This window comes from Equus quagga, chromosome 14, assembly GCF_021613505.1.
Source record: "Equus quagga isolate Etosha38 chromosome 14, UCLA_HA_Equagga_1.0, whole genome shotgun sequence".
Lineage (NCBI taxonomy): Eukaryota > Metazoa > Chordata > Mammalia > Perissodactyla > Equidae > Equus > Equus quagga.
Genome location: NC_060280.1, coordinates 19,972,958 through 19,992,843, shown reverse-complemented (window position 1 = coordinate 19,992,843; position 19,886 = coordinate 19,972,958). Strand labels below are relative to the sequence as shown.

The 19,886-nt window shown below is 44.7% G+C and overlaps 1 protein-coding gene across 1 annotated transcript in view; it reads right to left on the bottom strand.

Annotated features, from left to right (window-relative positions):
• The window catches only part of NRIP3 (nuclear receptor interacting protein 3), a 21,194-nt gene extending 6,120 nt beyond the window's left edge, over positions 1 to 15,074 (bottom strand). Inside the window, exons 1-3 of the mRNA XM_046638138.1 lie at positions 14,874 to 15,074; positions 14,302 to 14,444; positions 301 to 462 (exon numbers count right to left, since the gene is read on the bottom strand). Of these exons, the coding sequence (XP_046494094.1) occupies positions 301 to 462; positions 14,302 to 14,444; positions 14,874 to 14,919 (351 nt within the window). The 5' untranslated portion in view covers positions 14,920 to 15,074. The remainder of the gene's footprint in view (positions 1 to 300; positions 463 to 14,301; positions 14,445 to 14,873) is intronic.
• Between the last annotated feature and the right edge of the window lie 4,812 nt (positions 15,075 to 19,886).

The following is a 19,886-nucleotide window of genomic DNA, read 5'->3' as shown; positions in this document are numbered from 1 at the left end:
TGTGTGTGTGTGTGTGTGTGTGTGTGTGTGTGTGTGTGTGTGTGTGTGTATGTGTATCACATACCCCTTTGCAAATCTCATGAAAACCTTGGTCCTTTTTCCCATAAAGATGCACATGCATCAAAATATTACATACACTTCTTGTGTTGTATGGAGTCCCCCCTTGAAACTCATTTATGAATTCCATGATAAGACCCATACTCTATACAGTTTGGAGAAGAGGGCCCCCCTTTTGGCATAATAATGGGCCCAAATCCTACTCTCCAGAAAACCCTGGAAAAGCTGTTCTCAGAACATTACCTGGCAAGAAACCAAAATCATGTCATCATCCTCAGACTTCTTTAGTCCCTCAGACTTCGCCTGATTGAATTTGTTGGTCTTGGAGGCCCAAGGGATACGACTGCTTCGGAGCTTCGACAGGTTGGTTTCCATGAGGCGCCTCTGCAGAATGTTATGAGGTTGCTTGGGGAATAGAAAGCAGAGGTTTCTTAGAGACAGGTCATCTCCCTCTTCTCCCATTGTCCCCCACAGAAATAATGAAGGAGCCTCACATAACTGAGCTCTACTTTTGCTTCTTATTTATTCTTCCGTCAAGTAGGGACTTCACTGGCACTGTCAGAGCGCGTACTATAAACCAATTTGCAGTAGGCCACTGAATGAATGAAAGAACAAGATGGGACACCGGGAAATGTGGATAGGGCCAATGAATATTCTATGGCTAAAGAGAACTGAGGGACCCTTGTGACTTGAACCACCTAGGCCTGCTGCCTTCCCTCCCCTTACAAGGGCATTTTAGGAGAAAAGTGGCCTTAGTCTAAGTAGAATAGTATATCTTCCCAGATGACTTACAGAAGGGGCAGCTCATTCTCCCAGGCCAAAGAAACCTACCAAGCACTGGTTGTCAGAAGCTCTGCCTACTTCTATTTCAAGTCTCACTCCTTTACAGTCTTATCTTTTGGACCCCGTCTGCATATGCCTTGGTGGCCTGGCTCTCCTGTGGGCTGAGTCACCCATGGGGTGGATAGACTGGGAAGACAGGAATTCATACCAGCTGAGTAAACCTCTCAGAGACATACTTTGGAACCTGGCAGAACCCACAGGAATCATCCTTACTGACATCCTCCGGACCTCAAGGAGCATAAGGCAACTCCCGCCATATGCTTGTCATCCATTCCCCCTCTCTTCAATGGGCCAAAAAGTGGGAGTATAAAAGGGGCAGAGACTGACCAAGAAGCAAGGGATTTAATTAGACTTTATCTGTGTCAGGAGAATTAGAATAATTAGACCTTATCTGTGCCAGGCTATCTAATGTTAGGAAGCAGAACGAGGAATATGAATTCAAGTCTGCCTTTGATAGAGCTTAGGAGAATTCCTAGCACAGACATATCCATGCTCTACTGTTTCTACCCAAAGTGGCCTCCAGAAAGTATAAGCTACTTCTTGATAAGAAGTCATTTCACCTGAGAAATTTCTACACACAAGCATTCTATTCTCTGTTTACAATAATATTTAAAATCCTTCCAAGTATAGAGTCTAGCCACAAGTTTCCACGTAACATATACCAGATGGCACACCAATTCTAGGGGGAAGAGTCCAGAGCCCAGAACCTTCCCAGGGAAGGGGGTAGAACTAAAGAAGGTCTTCATTATCTGCCACCTTACAGATTTCTGAGGAAGAAGGGAGTCACAGCCATGACTCACTGTAACCCTGGTGAGGTGAAGAAATGGCTTCCCAAAATACACTGATTCTTGGCAAAGCAGATTCTAAATTAGTATCCTTGGGAAAAGGAGAGAGACAGGCACTTAAAAGAAAATGAGAGCTTCTTAACTTGATAAGGAGCTAGAGGAAGTGCTGACTCTGTTAGATTTCTTGATGTGACACTGGGAGAATGCTGTGCTTCTCAAAAGAAACAGAAATTCTTCATTCTTACCTCTCTCACTAATAAATCTGGATTCCTAGCTCAAGTCACACTAAAGCAGGGTGTTTGTTTCTGTCAAGTCCATGCTTAGCAGGACCAACTAAGATAAGTTGGATTTGTAGAACTGAAGATTGGAAGGGATTTCAAAGGCCATCTAACCAAAGCCCTCCTCACCAAAAGTTTGGGGCTTTCCTTCTACACTGGTCTTGCTGAATACCACTTTACCTGGTTACTCTTAATCTTGCAGAGAAGTCTAATCATCACTGGACAGAGGCGGCAAACGAGGGAAGTTTTCAAATCATTTTTCTTGAAGACATCTCTCTTCTGAATTTTCCTCCCCTCCTATTGGACCCTTCCCCTACAGACTACGAAACATACTCCAAGTTCTCACATTGGGGAGAAAACTCCCCCACATAACCTCAGACGCTGCCTCCTCAACTCTACATCCTCCTCTAATCACACCCTTGTCTTGGTCTTTTTAAAAAAAGTCAAAATCACTATGTCTATTTCCTGATATCCTATATTATCTTCACTGAGATTACTTCTGATCCTACAACACCAATAATGATCTCTTAATTTCCAAATCTGATAGATATTTTTCAGCCTTCATTTTACTTGACTTCTCTAGGGCATTTGGCCCTGCTGACTATTTCTTTATTTGTTCTTTAGTAACCAAAAAACAAAATACATGCTTAATGTAAATTATTCAAATATCAATGAAGTACATAAAATTTTAAAAGAAAGCCTCCCCAACCTCTCAACCCCTTCTCAGTTCCACTCTCTACAATTAACAACCATTAAATTTAGAAGTGTAGCCTTCCCAAATTTTTTAATACATTTACAAACATAACAAAAATAAGATCATACTATAACACTGTCTAAAATTTTCTATTTTTAATATATGAAAAGCAATTTTCTATGTCAGTACATAGAACTCTCTTCAATCATTTTTATAAGTAAAAGTATTCATAGTATAGTTCAAGTGTTGAAAATTCATAGGCAATAAACCCATATGAACCTCAGAGATGTTTTTCTGTGGTCATTTTATTATGCCTACATGTTTTAAATGACAGTATAATTGCACATTTACCTCTGCTCCCAACCAAGATATCACTAAAATGATAGTCAAGGAATAAGGAAGGCCTAAACCTACATGAACAAAGAGAACAGGAAAGAATCAACAACAAAAAAAGAGAGATGTTGACACAATTTTGGAATTTGAAAAGCAGACAGAAAAGTGGTAACTGACCTAGACCATTCCACTTCACAGAATGCTGGAAGTGCTCATCAAAACCCATGTTCTCCTCTTCTTTCTGGGCAGACACCCAGCTTATGTTTCCCAGCCTTCCTTGCAGTGAAGCATGCCCATATGACCGAGTTCTAGCAAAGAGAATGTGAGTAGAAGTGACATGCACCACTTCTAGACCTGGCCCATAAAAATCTCCCGTGCACACTTCTCCATATTCTTTTCCTCTTCTGACTGGCTGGAATGGAGATGCCCCTTAGGGTAACTTTCTTGGAGTCACGTGTTGAAGACAGAAGAGCCACTGTCAGCCTGCATCCCTAAATAACTACATAGAAGAGGGCTGTCTTGCTGACCTTTCCAGCAAAACTGGACCTTTCCAGTCAAACTGTTGAGTAGCAGTATCACTGTTACTCAAGAAAAAATAAACTATTATGTTTGAGCTATTACACATTTCGGGGTCTAGCTTTAAAAGCAGTTTTTCTATTCAAACTGAAATCCTGGAAAGGCTGAGGAGTTAGAGGTATTACAACCTCTACATTTGGAGGGCACAATAAAGGTTGGAAATAGTGTACAGCCTGCATAAGACTCCCACTTGACCCAGACAACTGGGAAGAATGCCAGAAGTTTACTGTTTTTATAAGAGTAAATCGAAAGACTCTAGTTAGTTGATAGTTTGGCTAGGGTTAGAAATTATGTGCTGTCAGAGTTCTAGAAGAGCTAAGGGTGATGGTGGAGTGCCATACTAAGCCAGAACCGAAGGATGTGAGTTTAAAGGTTGAAAGGGCCCACACAATGAAAGAAAAAAGACCCATACCAACATTTCACATCTCTACGAATTTCTGCAATATCACGGATGACAAAGATTTCAAAAGCTTCCAAAGAGAAAAAGATCCAAATACAAAGGATTAGGAACCAGAAAAGCATAGGACTACTCAATGGTAACAATGGAAGCTAAATGACAATGGAATAATACTTAAAAAAATCTGACAATACATAATGTCTAAACCTAGCCAAACTATCAATCAAGTCTTAGGAAAGTTAATTCCCAGTCATCCTCAAGAAGTTATTGAAGGATATGCTCCACCAAAGTAAGGGAAACCAATGATAAAAAAGCATAGGATCCAAGAAATAAAGGATCCAATAGAGAAGAGAGGGACAGGGAGTTCTGAGAATGGTGTTAAAAAAAAGTCTAGGATATAGGGTGTGTAGCAGGTCTTGAGAGCAACCAGGCCAAAATGAAATGGGATGATAGAGGGCTCCACGAAGGATGTTGCCAAGAAAAAAAAAAATGGGTCTGCTAGATCATCTACAGTTTTAAGGCACTTGGAGGAGATTTAAATTTTACAGAGAAAATGAAATAAAGAGAAAAAACAGCCAATTAATAATTTTGAGAAAAATAAATATTTGTATGTGAAAAGAAAAATAATTATAGTACATTATTTGACTCAGCTGTGAATAATATGAACATAGTCATAATAATGTAAGCAGTGAATGCTGATTTGACCCAAAACAGTCATTTAACAGAAGATTAGTATAAAAGGAGAGGGGACATGATGGGGAAAGGTGTAAGACACTTAAACCCTTCTTATCTATTACAGTAGAAAATCAATAGATAATGGTCAAATCAAGAAATCAAGAAATAGCAGTATCATCATTTACTTAGAAATATGGAGGTTCCTGATACAAGGAACAGTTTAAAATTTTTTAAAGTTTTAAGTGATATACATGTATTTTTTGATAAAAATAAAGTAAAAAATATACCCCATATATTAGGAAAACATTCAGCCACAAGAAAAGCCAATTTACAGTGGCTTAAAGGGAGGTGTACTTTTTCTCACATAAGAAGTCTGGAGGTAGGCAGCTGCTGGCAATAATTCAGCAGTTTAACAATTTCAGGGCTACTGTCTCTGTAATTCTCTTGGATATTCCCTCAGGGTCATATGATGGGTACCCCAGCTCCAGGCATTACATCCACATTCTAGGAATAAGAAAGGAGGAAGTGACTCTGTGCCATCTATCCCTTTTATCAGGAAAGCAAAGCTTTCCCAGAAGTTCCCTCAGTATTTTGCCTATATCTTCTTAGTCAGAATTCACATGGCCACTCCTAGCTGCAATGGGGCTTGGGAGAGAATTTAGCTTTTCTAATCTCTACAGAGGAGTCAGGCAGATAGAAAAGGCTGAGAATGGGTGATGATTTAGCTAACAGTGTCTGCCAAATCATGCAAAAACTAAAGTGTGCACACATGCACACAAACACCCCAACAATGTAACTAATTTAGGCAGGTATAATGCCAGGTTACCCTATGACCACCTTAGCACCTATGTTTTTACATCTGCCCTGCTTTCTGCATTTTAAAACAGCACATCCTCAGCAGACATTTGAGTTTCTGGTACAAACTTACCTCAATTTCTGTAACTACTAATGGACATATGGACATTTAGGTTGTTTCCACGTTTGCATTAGAAACAATGCTGCAGTAAAGTCAACATTCCATTTTTCTTGACTCTCCTCCACTGGCTTCTAAAACCACCTCTCTGTCTATTCTGCATCCATCTTTTACTGGTTCCTTTGCCTCTACTCATTTCTTAAATGTTAGTGTTCCTCATCGCTCTATCTCTGGCCCTTTTCTCAGTCTACGTTTCCTTTCAGGACAATCTTACCTACTTTCATGACATAAATTACTACTTTTATAATGATGTCTCTGTCTCATGCCCAGACCTCACTTGTGAGTTTTAGACCCACAGATCCAACTTCCTCTTTGAACTTCCCTACTTAGACATTCCACAGGCACTTTCAAACGTAACTTGTCCCACTGATCTTTCCCAGAAAACTTGTCCTTTCTCCCTTACTGTCTGTCTTGGTGAGTGAAATTCTGCCTCTTTAATACCTCACGGTTTCCTCTCCATTCCTACTGTTATTGCTAAGTTCAAGCAATCTCCAAAACATGCCGTTCGCAGTCTCCTTCCCCCACAGTGGTTCTCTCAACAGCTGCATCAGACACAAAATCTCCAACTTAGCATTTAAGATCTTCCACTAACCACCGCTCATCCTCCTTCCCAATCTGATCTTTAGTCTTCCATGAGACTTTCTACTTTCAGCAAATGACCGGTTGTCACATACTATCTTGGGCAAATCACTAATCTTTCTAAGCATTACTTTTCTTTAAGCCTCCCTTTCATCAGTAATAAAAGAGGCTTGAGCTCCAAAGTCCTATTCAGTGTTAACATTCTGGATTACACCCTTCCACCAACTTGGTAAAATGGCACCTCCATACTCCTACCCATTCTTGATTCTTTTCTTTCGCTAACCTTCCATCCCAAGTACTGTTGCTGCTTCTTCCAAAACATATCCGGACTCGATCTACTTCTCTTCGTTACTACCTCCAATCTAGTCCAAGCCACCATCATTCCTTTTCTCTCATACTTAAAGAAAAGTTTCGAAGTTTGTTAGACCTTAAAAACGCAATGTAACTTTAGTTGTCCTCATCCTCTAAGCTTTATTTTTATCTTAAGGCAATGGTTTTTTAAAATTGAGGTATAATTGACAGATAACCCTATTTCAGGTGTATAACATAATGATTCCATATTTGTATACACTGCGAAATGAACACCATAAGTCTAGTTAACATCTGTCACCACACAGTTACAATTTTTTTTCTTGTGACTAGGACTTAAGATCTACTCTGTTAGCAACTTTCAAAAATGCAATACAGTTATTATTAACTACATTCACCATGCTGTACATTACATCCCCATGACTTATTTATGTTATAGCTGAACGTCTGTACCTTTTGACCCCTTTTCACTCATTTTGCCCCCATCCCCCGGCAACCACCAATCTGTTCTCTGTATCTATGAGCTTGGGTTTTTTTTTGAGTTTATTTGTTTTGCTTTTTAGATTCCACATATAAGTGAGATCATATGGTATTTGTCTTTCTCTGTCTGATTTATTTCACTTAGCATAATACCCTCAAGGTCCATCCATATTGTCACAAATGGCAAGATTACATTCTTTTTTTACGGCTGAATTGTATTTCATCGTGTATATATATACTACATCTTCTTTATCCATCCATCCATCGATGGACACTTTGTTTCTATAGCCTGGCTCATCATTTCTTATCTGTACTGCAACAGGCTCCTAACTTGTCTTCTGCGTCTTCTTTCACCCTTCTCCAATTCATTATCTACAAGGAACCAGAGTGAGCTTTTAAAAATATGTCAGATAATATATTTCCTTACTCAGAACACTTCAATGGCTTCCTATTGTTCTTCGAACAAAATTCAAACTTCTTACCACGGTCTACAGGGCTCTGCAGCATCTGGTCTCCGTCCATCCTTGCAACCTCTATATACATACCACTCTCCCCTTTATTCATTCATACTTCCTTACTCAAAAACTCTTTCCCATTCCAACGCCTTTGCACCACTGTTCCCTCTACTTAAATGTTCTCCCCCTAACACTTCAAAAAGTTAGCTTACTCTCATCTCAGGTCTCAGCTCAAATGTCACTTCATCAAAGACATCTTCCCTGACCATACTATTTAGAGTAGGTACCCCACCTCTGTAGTTACTAACATATCCCACTATTTCTTTCATAATAATTAGAAATCCACAATTATTTTGCTTATTTACTTGTTTACTATTTCACTCCCCCTCCTAGAGTGTTATTCCATAAGGGAAGAGACCTTGATTGTCTTGATCACAGCTGTATGCCCAGCTCTTGACATAGTACCAAAAAAACAAATCTCTATCCTTTAATTCATCAAATGCCTTTCTTGATTAACACCACCTAGTTCTTTCTCTCAGAATCCCTTCAATACTTCTACATTACATAGTTTGTACTACTTGAATTCCCACTCCTTGACTTTTGCTTTGTAAATTTGCTTAAGTGGCTTATTTTTATGTTTACTGAAATTTTGACTTTTCAAGGGCTGTCTTCTACTTTCCTGATGTCCTTCAACATATACACTAGCAATTAGCTAGACAGGTGCTGCAGGTACTCTGGTGGCCTTTTGGACATAAGTCTCAAGTCATCCTCATGACATGGATCCTGCTTTATACTTTGGCTCAACAAGGCAAGTACTAACCTAAGCAGTCTCTGGTTCTCTACTGTTCCTGAAATGTGGCTGCTAAACCCTAACTGGGAACGTTCAAATATGGTGCTTTCATCATCATCAGGAGCTTCTGAAGGAAATGGGTTCTACGGGCAGTGCTGTATTCTTGGTGGAAATAGCTGAGGTTCCTCAATGTGGCACCCAGTCTGCTTAAATATCTCTTCTAATCAGGCTTTAGAGTGAGAAGAAAAGTGAGGTGAGAGGAAACAGATTATACTGCAGGATGCCACAGAAGTACGCTTTAAACAAGAACTTCTAAGACCATTTTCTCAATCCCTTTATCCATGCTGCATTGAACGCAGACAGAATCAACCTAATGGAATGTTGTGGTCCACAGACTGGAAAACAGGGGGAATGACAGAAGTCTGCCTTCTTTGTAGCGTTTTACTCCCAGAGGAGAAACACAAGGTATCTAGCCAGTAATAGAGCCACAACTAGAACCACTTAGAAATAGGGGTCAGCAAATACGGCCCACAAACCAAATCCAGCCTGCTGACTGTTTTTGTAAATAAAGGTTTACTGGAAGACAACCAACCCCACTCATTTACCATCTGCGGCTGCTTTTGCACTACAACAGCAGAGCTGAGTAATTGAGACACAGGCTGCTCGGCTTGCAAAGCTGAAAACAGTTACTATCTGGTCCTTTACAGAAAAAGTTTGCCAACCCCTGACTTAGAGTATTGTTTAAAAATATATGTTTTGGAGTCAGACAGAGCTGAGTCCAAGATAGTAAATACTTGGTAGTACTTTTGTGAAGATTAAATGGGATGATCCAGGTGAAGCATTTAATACTGGGTCAGGTATAGAATATGCACTCAAATGTTAGTAAGTATATGTATGTGTATATATGTATTTTCAATTCTCAAGTTCAGCGTAAAATTGAAGCTGATTACCATTCACTTTTTTTCCTCTCTAAAACGGCATAAAATCATCTGACTCCATTTTAGCCCTCATACACAATTTGTAGATAAACATGGATTCCTGACTGACTCTCATTTCGAGCCCAATATACATGTCTCTATCTGGCCTTGGAAATCTGAAAGAGCACTAACATCTGTGTCTTCTCTTTGTTTGATAGCTGGATATACAACATAAGACCCATTCTACCCCATGGGAACATAGGCAGGTTGTCCTTGGGTTTGCAGTTGTTCAAAAACACATGGGAATCTACCTAAGGCAGGGTGTCACATTGCCCCAGGCCTTCTGTGTTCTGTCTCTCTGCCTTTGCCTTGTGACCCAACGGACTTGTTATTTCAAAGAGAACAGCATTATTCCTGATTGTTATCTGCTTTGTGGATTGGTCTGAGACGGTGGTTTCTCAGCTGCCCATGGCAGGCTGTACTTGTGTTATAAAGGATTCACACACAGGCAGGGAATTGGACCAGATAAGCTATTAAGTTCTGCTTACTCTGAGGTTCATGAGGCAAACTCTGGAGGCAGCCTCCTCTCCATACCAACTCACAGTCAGTTGACTCACCAGAGAATGATGAAGCTGTAATCAGATGTTGGTCTCCATCACTATTGTCACACCAGGCCAAAATAATCACTTTTTCTACTGAACTCTTCTAGCTATTATTGACTGTAACACCTTGGCAACTAGTATAGGCTTCCTGGTGGTGTTATTTATCTTCTTGTGGAACTGTCTACTCAACAACTACACTTGACTAATTAACAGACATCCCTAACTTAACTTTTTCAAAAATCAAATTCCTGATTCTTATTCCCTATCCCCAACCTGCTCCTCCTGTGGTCTTACCCATTTCAGTAAATGACAACTTTATTCTTCCAATTGCTAGATCGAAAACCTTGAGGTCATTCTTGACTACTCTTTCTTTCAGACCCTTAATCTAATCCATCAACTAAACTTGTCAGATCTGTCTTCAAAATACATCCAGAACCTGATCTTTTCTTGTCCCCTTCACTGCTATTACACTGTTCTGAGCCACCTTCATCCTTCCCCTGGGGTACTGTATAACAGCCTCCTAATCAGTCTCCAGGTTTCTACTCTTGCCCTTCTACAGCCTAATCTGTACAGTAGTCTGAGCAATCTTTTTATAAAATGAGTCACGTCGTCCTTTTGCACAAAGTCTTCTGGTTTCCCATACCAGAGTAAAAGCCAAATATCTGTATAATGACCTATAAGGCCCTAAGTAGTCTGGCCTCCCACCACCTCCCTGATGTTATCTCCTATTACCCTCCTCCCTGCTCATTTGCTTTGGCCACAACGACCTTCTTCCAGTTCCTCAATCACATCAAGCACACTGACAATTCAAGCCTTTGTACTTACTGTTCCTTCTGCCTGGAATATTCTTCCCCAAGATATTTTGCTCTCTCATTTCCTTCAGTATCTCCTAAAGTGTAATCTTATCAGAGAGGCCTTTCCTGACCACCCTATATATAACAGAAGGCTCCACTCCACCCTACCCTGGTCACTGTACTCCCTATTTCCCTTACCCTGGTTTATTTTCTCCACGGCCCTGATTGCTACCTGATATATATTTACTTGTTTTTACTTTCTTCCTTCTCCCCCCAACAAGAATGCAAGTTCCATGAGGGCTGGAACTCTGTTTTGGTTCACTATTATATCTTCAATGCCTAGATAACTGCCTGACATGTAATAAGTGTCCAATAAATATTTGTGAAATAAATTAACTAATCTGACCTATCCTTCCCCCAATCTATAAACTTTTTGTAGAGGGAAACTTTGCTATCTTCTTCTTTATGCTCCTAGCACCTAGTGTTGTGTCTTGAATGGTGTTCAAATAATGTTTGCTATAATTAGGAGGCAATCACGGTTCTGAAAATCTTCAGTTTGTACCAGATCCTGGTGTTTTACTGGTATTTCATGCTCCTCTTCTAAGGCTTCAAAGTTCTCTGCTCCAAAACCTGCAGCATTATGAATGTCTTATGGCATTATGAATCTCTAGGGTACCAACCAGGCCTGCTCTAATTGACAGAGATTCTGATTAGGTAGATCAGATACTCAGAGTATAGGGCTAGTCATTTCATGGTCAGTTGGCTTTGCTGTGTTCTACCATCCTTCCCCTGGCCTTCATTCCTAATTCTAGTGAGTTTTGCTAAAGTATTTGGCTATACGCAGACTCAATCACAGATAGGAAAGCAAAGCTCTCTCTCTATTCCTGGACAAGTAAGGATAAGGCTTGATGGTCAGTAATATCATATAGAAAAGACAGCATATTATCCCATGACAGAACTGTTTTTAAAAATTAAAAAGTCCTTACCTCAAAGAGAAGAAAATTTATGAACCTGGTAGTAAGATAAAAGAAATTACAAGGGACAAAACTCCAAGGGTGGAGATTTTTTTTTCCTCCAGTCTCATTAACTTAAAAAAATAAAAATAAAATAAAATATTATTCACTCATATCTCTGATTTTTGTTCTTAATCTAATATAGAAGAAAATAGCACAAGATGAAAGGATAAACAAAATAAGAGAGCCAGACATGAGAAATAAGATTAATTTCCACAGCAGACTTTGTAGCAGCTAGCTACACACAAACAAAAATAGGGCAAAGGCACTTCCCCGGGGCCAAGAGAACAAGACCACATTTGATTGCCTGCAGATGCTCTTTGCCAATCCAAAAAGGTTGGCAGGCTGGTATCAAATAGGGAATGTTACAGAAACAGCATGGTAAAAGGCAGATAATTCAGAAAACCCAGCAGTATAATTCTAATACAGGTCACCAGTATGAGGAAAGCAACCCATAATCTTCTCACTGGCACAAACCCCAGAGTCAACTGAAACTAATTTGTCCTCTCCCCCATCTCCCTCTGGGGCCATCCCCTCCCTTTTCTTGTTCCATAGACCTATTCAATCATTTTGGCATCCTCAAAATTTCACTTCAGTGAGAGAAAATTGAGTCAGCACCAGTCTACACTACCAGATGGATAAAGTGAAGCAATAGAGTACTTCCAGGATTATTTCTAAGATTGTACTGAGGCAGCAGCATCAGTTCCAAGAGAGCTTAAGCACGCCACCTCACCCCAGTATACAGCTCTCCTAGCCCTATCAGTCTGCCTTGGCTTCTGCGACCTGTTCTAGCTCTTCTGTGCAATCATTTGAACATTAAAAGTGTGAGAACAGCAAGGGGGATATCAACCCCTTGGCAATGGTGGGGAAGAGAAAGTGTGAACCATGGTTCACAGTCTCACAGTAAACTGCTGTGTGTCACATCCATGGCAATAACCTGCTTCTGGAGGATGCTTCCTCCTTCCAGCCTACTGCCTATGTTCTATGCTACCAGCTCCTGTGTGGCTCAGCTGAGACAGACTAGAGTCAGAAAAGCAGATGGAATTCTTCCTACACAGGATGTAGTAGTATAAGGAAAACTAGGCAGAAGGATGGAGAGGCAGTTCCTCAGGGCTGGGGAACTCCTTGACAGCCCAGGACAACCGAAGGTCAATCCTGTCTTAAATCCAGCATGAAGGGAAGAAAAACATTCCATATTTTACTTATTTTCCTAACACTTCCCTCTTTATTGGTTCCTGAGGTTTCCAGGAACTAGGATTATTTTGGCCTGAAAGTAAGAAGACTTGGACCTGATTTGCTAAAAGAATCTAGACTGCTTTGAAGTGAAAGAAGGGCTGAAGAAGAGTTATCTCTTTTCTAGGAATATGTTTGTCACTCACCACTCTGAGTGAGCATGAATCAGACTGACTATCTTGTGGCTTGTGCAGGAAAAATACCTTTGCAAAAACAGAGCAAGATAACTGAGTAGACATCCCCTGCAGATAAATAACTAAAAATGATTGTCTATCACAATGTGGGAGGGCAAATCTGATATTGGTTATCTGTGCGTCATTAGAGTTGTTAAAAAAAAAAAAGGAAGTGGATTTAAAAGCTCTGCCCTCCACAGACATTTTGGGGCTGGAAATGTCAATTTCAGTGAACCAGGCTGACACCCCTCCTCTCCCTGCCAAATTAAACATACCAAAAGCTCAAAAACTACTGGAAAAATTATAGAGAGCATCTACTTCATTTAATAAACATTTGATTAATGTTTCATAAATTATTGCCAGGATGAATAAAGTGACCAAAATTCAAGAAAACAAGTAAACTACAAGAAAACTCCACATAAAACTACAAAGCTAAACATACATTTGGCCCAGCACCACTACAATGACTGAGGCATGAAAGTCAGATACAGTTCTTTAAACTAGTAACCCTTAGCCATCCCTCTCCCTCCTATAGATAACAGGCTAAGCACGGTCTTTAAACCCAGACCTCCAGCGCTGGAGTTTCATCCTTCTTAACGCGAAGAACAACCCTGCTAGAAAAAAGCCTGCGCCAGCCCCACCTCCAGCTCCCCACGTTAGCTGCTCGGTGAGATGGAGCAGCCCGGCTTCCTCCCTCTATCCACTCTTTGGGGGTCGGAGTGGGGTAGGAGAAGGGATGAGAATGATGAAGAGATGCTTGCGGTTCAGCAAATCTTCGCGTTGGACCCTTTTTCTCTCTCCCCTCTCGGGATGGAAGGTCAAAGGTAGAGGAGACCAAAATCAAACGGACAAGTAGATTTTGCACAGGGGGAAGAGGAATTCAACAAGGGCATGTGGATACGGTGACTGCCCCAACCCCTGCTCCCCACTTCGTTCACTCCTTCTTCCACCCATTAGGAATGACCTCTGTCTGGGTCACAGGACCGGCCAAGCAGGCTGCGAGGCTCAAGCCCCATGCAGTCAAATTCGGTATTGCTGATAACGGGGAGGAAAGGCGACCTGAGGGTAAGAAGCAGGGCAGGGTCTCTTCTGCTGGGGAGGGAGACACACGACGGGAGGAGGCAGAGGGGAAGGGCGCGCGAGCTAGAAAAGCGACAACGGAATCGTGAGAGCTGAAGCAGGGGGACGCTGGATGGAGAGGACCCCGAAACAAAGCAATACATAGCGGGACAGCGGCGGGCGGGGGCCGGTGACTCAGTGAAAGCGGCAAGGGGCGGCCCGGGAGAGCGCGCAGCGCGAAGGGCGTCGCGCGGGGCTCCGAGGCGGGGGCGGCCGCGGGGCTCACCGTGTCCTTGGACGAGCCCAGCTTCTTGAGGCCGTCCAGGGGCAGCAGGTCGGCTGAGTCCTTGTGGATGAACTGCACGGCTTGCTTCATTCGGCGCTGCTGCCGCATGTCGGTCTCCTTGCGGCTGCCCTCGGTGAGCAGCCCTGAGTAAAACATCGCAGAGGCGCTCGCGGCCCGGCGTCCCCGGCCCCCTCCGCCCCCGGCCAGCCCTCAGCCTCGAGCTCCTCCAGCGCCGCGAGAGCCGCGCGCCGCGGCTTTTATAGCCGAGCGTGACGTCACGGGGAGCAGCCAGTGCGCGCGCGGGAGGCGGGGCCGGCACAGCGCCCCCGCTAGGCCTGCGGCTCCCGGACGTCGGCGTCCGCGTCAGCTGTCCTTCGCCCCGCCGGCCGGGGGTAAAGAACCGGCGAAGAAGGGCGGTGCTGGCAGGACTGACTCGGAGCGCCGAGGGTCTTCCTCGGCCGCTTTACCCCCCGCCCCTTCCCACTGTGGCTGCCTTGCATCCCCCGACCGGGATGGGGTGTGGGGGCCCAATGCCTGAGCAGCCTCTCCCACCCCAGCCGCCGCCGCCTCACCTGCCCACGCCGTGGCCGACCCGGGGACCACCGACAGCTGGGCCATACCCCGCGTCCTGCCGTCCGCGCCGCTGCTCGGCTCTGCAACTTCGCCTCCCCGCGCCCGGTCCCGGAGCCCCAGCGCCCATAGCCCGGGCGGCGCACTCCGGCGTTGGGATCGGGCAGGACTTCTCCAACTTCAGGTCGGTCGCCACCCACCAGGCCACGTGACTGGGGAGGGGGCAGCCCCTGCGGGCGGGCTGGAGCCGGCCTTCCGGGGACCCTCCCTCCTCCTGGAACCCTCTGCCCGGGGCCGGCATCCGCGCCCGCCCCGGGAAGCAGGGCCGGGCGGAAGCCTGCGGGTCAGCCTGGGGCTGAAGAGTGGCGAGGGACCCCGCCTCCGCGGGACTGCACATGAGTGCGGGTCCTACACCCGTTCTTCGGAACACTGGGCAGAAAAGCACGTTTTTCTCAGCCAACTCTAGGGCTTACCGTTGGGAGGGTCTTTCACCTGTCTCTCCGTCATGCATCCGGGAGCAATTGGAACCCGGTTTTCTTCGTGAGTCTTTCATATTCTCCAGCCATTCCGATGGGGCCTTCAGGTATCCTGGGTTCTGGCCTCGACGTTGTGACTTAGGACAAACCGCATTTCCACCCTCGAAACCACCACGACTACCCTCTCCCACCCTCTCTCACAGGAGCAGGCGTGAAGCAGAAAGATCTGCTCTCGGAAGAGAACCAAGAGAAGTAACAATAACGACGTCTACTGAGCCTTTGCTATGTGCCAGGTACTGGAACATGCAGGGACTTAACATGCAGAATCTCATTGAATCCTGGCAACCACTTAAGAGATACTATGATCATTATCCCCATTTTACAGGCAAATATCTGAGACCTCCTAACCAGTCTCCTCCGTGTGCCTTGGTTCCCTTCCAATCCTTTGTTGGCTGCTGCCGGAGTAATCTTTTCAAACTACAAGTGTGATCATCTCACCACCCTGCTAACACCACCACACAAGGCTTCCTATTGCTCTTAAGACCCACGTTCTTGCATGGTCTGTCCCCACCTCCACTCTGTACTTTTGCCTCAGGAGCCTTCTTCCAGTTCCTTGGAGGAGCCATTCACCCTCTTGCCAAATGACCCGCCTTTAAATATCCTGTTCCCTCTCTGTGGAATGCCCCTCTTGCCCTGTTCAGGAAACAGACCTCAGCCCCATTATCATTTCTTTAGGAAAGTCTTCTCTGACCTCCCAGAGTGGGTGAATTCTCCCTAATAATATACTATGTATCTCTCTTGGAGTTTCCCTTTTTTGGTGGTAGTGGTGGGGATGTTATTGGTTGTTTGATTAATATTTATCTCCTTCACAAATTGTAAGCTCCAAGAAAGCAACTAAATCCATTTTTTGCTTACCATTGAATCCCCAGCACATAGAAGGTGCTCAGTGAATACTAGTGTAAGTATGGCAAGAAGTTAAGGTCTTGCCCAAGGAAAACAAGTATAGAGCTGGGATTTTAAACCCAGACCATCTGCCCCCAGAACCTCTGCTGAACTTCCCAGACCTGGAAGGGCTGAGTTTGACCTCATGAACCTGCTTCTTTCCCTCCGTTCCTGCCTTTAACTCTTGTCCTAGATTCAGAGCTCACAGACTGCTTGTGGGAAAATAAATCCAGAAGGTCTGGAGGCTGCTCACCTGGGTTCAAGGAAGCCCCAGGGCTGGATTCCCCCCACCCCACCCCACCCCCCGCAGGAGGGCAGGGTCTCCTGAAGCAAGGGCTGGAAGTGGGAGTGGGATTGCAGCTCACCTTCTAGTCCCCTGGTACACTTCCAGCAGTGAACAAGAGTGGCTGCCCTGGCCCCTTCTGTCCTGTCGCCTGGATCGCTGCCTGGTTACTCCTCCAGGCGCGAGTCGCCCAGGGAACGGTAAAAGACAGCCTTGCCTTGTCTCTCTAGGACAGTACCTCTGAGCTTGGCAAAGCATCAGGACAGGCCCAACAGTGAGGGCCCCTGGGGCCAGGGCTGGGACAGCTCCTTTCCTCTGAGAGGAGGCCAGGCAGGTAGATTGCAACTCCCCACTCCTCAGGCGGCTCAGCTCAGGTGTGCAGCCTTTTTGCTGAGGATGGCCCGACAGAAGAAAAGGGCTCTTTTCATAGCTAGGTCCCCGTCACCCCCCGGGAACACCAGAAAGCTGAATGTCTCTGCTCAAACTGGAATTTGTCCATATCAAGTGTTGCTGAAAAATAAACAGGGCCTTGGCTGGAGCTGGGAATCTTTTTGTGAATGCAGAGCTCTTTGCAGTAGTGGGGTTTGTGTTCTGCAACTGGATCTGTGGCCACAACACCAGTTGGTCCCCTCATCTCTCAGAGCTCTTCCTCAGCCAGACTGATACCATCACTGCTCTCAAGCATGGGTCAGTGTGGTGAGGCCAAGCCCTCCCCTGCACGTACGCTGAGTTTCTGCAGACTGCAGACCGGCTGCCTTCATTTGAGGAGCATCACCTCTGGGCAGTTTATCTAGTTTGCCCAAATGGTTTTTGAGCAAGTCACTTCCTACCTCTAAGCCTCAGTTTCCATATCTATAAAGTGGATGCAGTGAGATTGCATATAAAATGGGGCTTCGTAGACTCTGGAGGGCTGTATCAACAGAAAAGATCATTATTAATTCTCCATATAGCCGACCTTCCCTGCCCCATTGACCCATCTTGAAAGAAGTATAATATGGTTGTTAAAAGCACAGGTTTTGGAGTCCAATACACTGGAGTTAAATTCCTGCTCTGCTGCTTACTGGCTGTGTGACTAGTAAGTTACTTCCCCACTCTAAGTTTCAGTTCCTCATCTAGAAAATGATGCCAGTAACACATCCGCCTCTCAGGGCTGCTGTGAAGATTAAATGAAATAACACACACAGCACATTGTGGCATGCAGTAAGAACTCAGCAGAAGGCAGCTACCATCATTCCCTGGGACACGTCAGGAAAACCTGTAAGTCACGGCCCTGGCCTGTGCCTCCTCCAAGCTGCCCTATAGAGCTCCAGGCAATGCAAGTCAGACCTGAGCATCTGACCCCTCCGTGGACTGAGGCCTCTTGAGGAAGGGGCTGGCCTCTTCCTCTCCCTGGTGCTTCTGGCTTCTGAATTTATCATGTCAGTGGCTCTGTTCTAAAGTTCTCTGCATCCTGCCTTGGCTGTTGCAGAGAATCTGTCCTTGAAAATTGTACTAGACAAGCTGATGCTGTTCCAGTCAGGATTTTATTTGTTGTTTTTATTATAAATGACAAGCCTGGTTGAAAATTTCTTAAGCAAAAATGCAAACTTTTTGGTTCCCGTAATTAAATAGTGCAGGGATTTCAGGCATGGCTGGATCCAAGGGTTCAAAGGATATTATCACAATGTTTCAGTTCTAAGCTAATGCCGCTGTAGATGGGCTCTTCCTGTCTCATGACTGTCAGCAGCTCCAAGCTTACAAACCTTCCTCCCAGCAAGCCTCCTTTGGGTCTTCAGCTAACAGGGAGACCGTTGAGAATGGGGAAGAGTGCCATCATGAGTACAGGATGAGTACCGGGGCTGGGAGGCCAGAAAAGGAGATAAGAACAAAGGAGAAAGGCAAGACTGCCAAGGAATTTTTTTCCTTCTTCCCGTCCCACTTGTGTATTTCACTCTGACTTTGCCTTTGGGTACACCCTGGAAGTGATGGCTGCTGCCCGGGGTCCCCCTTCACTCATTACCCCCATCCTTGTAGCTGCAGAGTCCCCTTCCTCCTCTGAAGTCCTCACCACCATCCCAACTCCCTCTGGCAGGAAGATTCTTCAAACAGCTGTCCCTTGCCATCTTCCGAGGTACCATATGTGTGCCAGGATCTCTGGCTACACAGTGCTCGTAGCTTGGCACCCAGCCCTGAAGACTGTGTCTACTTTGGCAGGTTGAAGCAAGGACAAGAGATATTTCTGTCTTCTTCCTTCAGAGTGATTCCCAACGTCATCTTAGCCTTGTAAAACCGGGCTGATGGCAGCCCCGTTGGTGTTTTGCAAAGTTGGCTGGGTCTTTTGGATCCATTCCTGTCAGCAATTATTTTGTTTTACTTCCTGGGATGAGGACAGGTTGTGACCTCAAGTTGGATAGCAAGGAGGAGAGAAAGGAGGGAAAAAACCTCGGTATCTGAAGCAAGAGTGTCTGGAGGAAAGAGGGGAATCTAGGCTTGGCTTTGAATCCTAGCTCTACTCCTTGCTTGCTGTGGGACCTTGGCCAAGTTACTGCAGCTCTCTGAGCCTCAGTTTACCCATTTGGCAGGGCTCTGTGTGGTTTAAATAAGATAACATGGAGGGCACAGAGCCTGGCACAAAATGAGCCTTCAATAAATATGAGTCCTTTTCCTCTTTCCTTCCCCTCTCAGAGATAGGTAGAGAACCTGGAGAAACAGCTGCCGTCCAGAGGCCACTGGGGGCTCTTCAGTCTGGAAGCAGACCTCGGAAGATGGCAAGCCCCTCAGCATGCCGCACAGCCTAGGCCCGACCCGCTGCTCCCCGTTTCTTTGTGTCGGATCCAGCCAAAGGCGAGAAAGCCTGCAGGGCAGCTCGCACTGGTTACCTCGGTCTACTTCAGGAGCGTGGAGGGTTCCACCACCTTCCCCACGCAGTAACTAAGCCTGCCACTTGGGTGTGACGATGAGAGGTCAGTAGTCCCCTCTGGGCAAGCCTCAGGCCTGGGGCAACTGGCAGCAGAGAGGCTAAGCGCTCTGTGGAACGTGTGCAGATGCTCAGGCATGCAGACATTTGCACACCACACACACACACACACAGCATTCACTCTATTGACCTCTTTTCACAGAGCTCTGCACTGCCCAGAGAGAAAAGTCATTTGTGATTATTTTTAAGCTTTTTGTTTTGAAATAATTTCAAACTTACAAAAAGTTGTAAAAATAAAAACAACCCAAAGAATACCTGTACATCCTTTAACTAGATTATTAACATTTTACTCCATTTGCTATATCATAATTTACTCTCCCTCAACACATATGCATACGCAAATTTTTTTCTGAGCCAT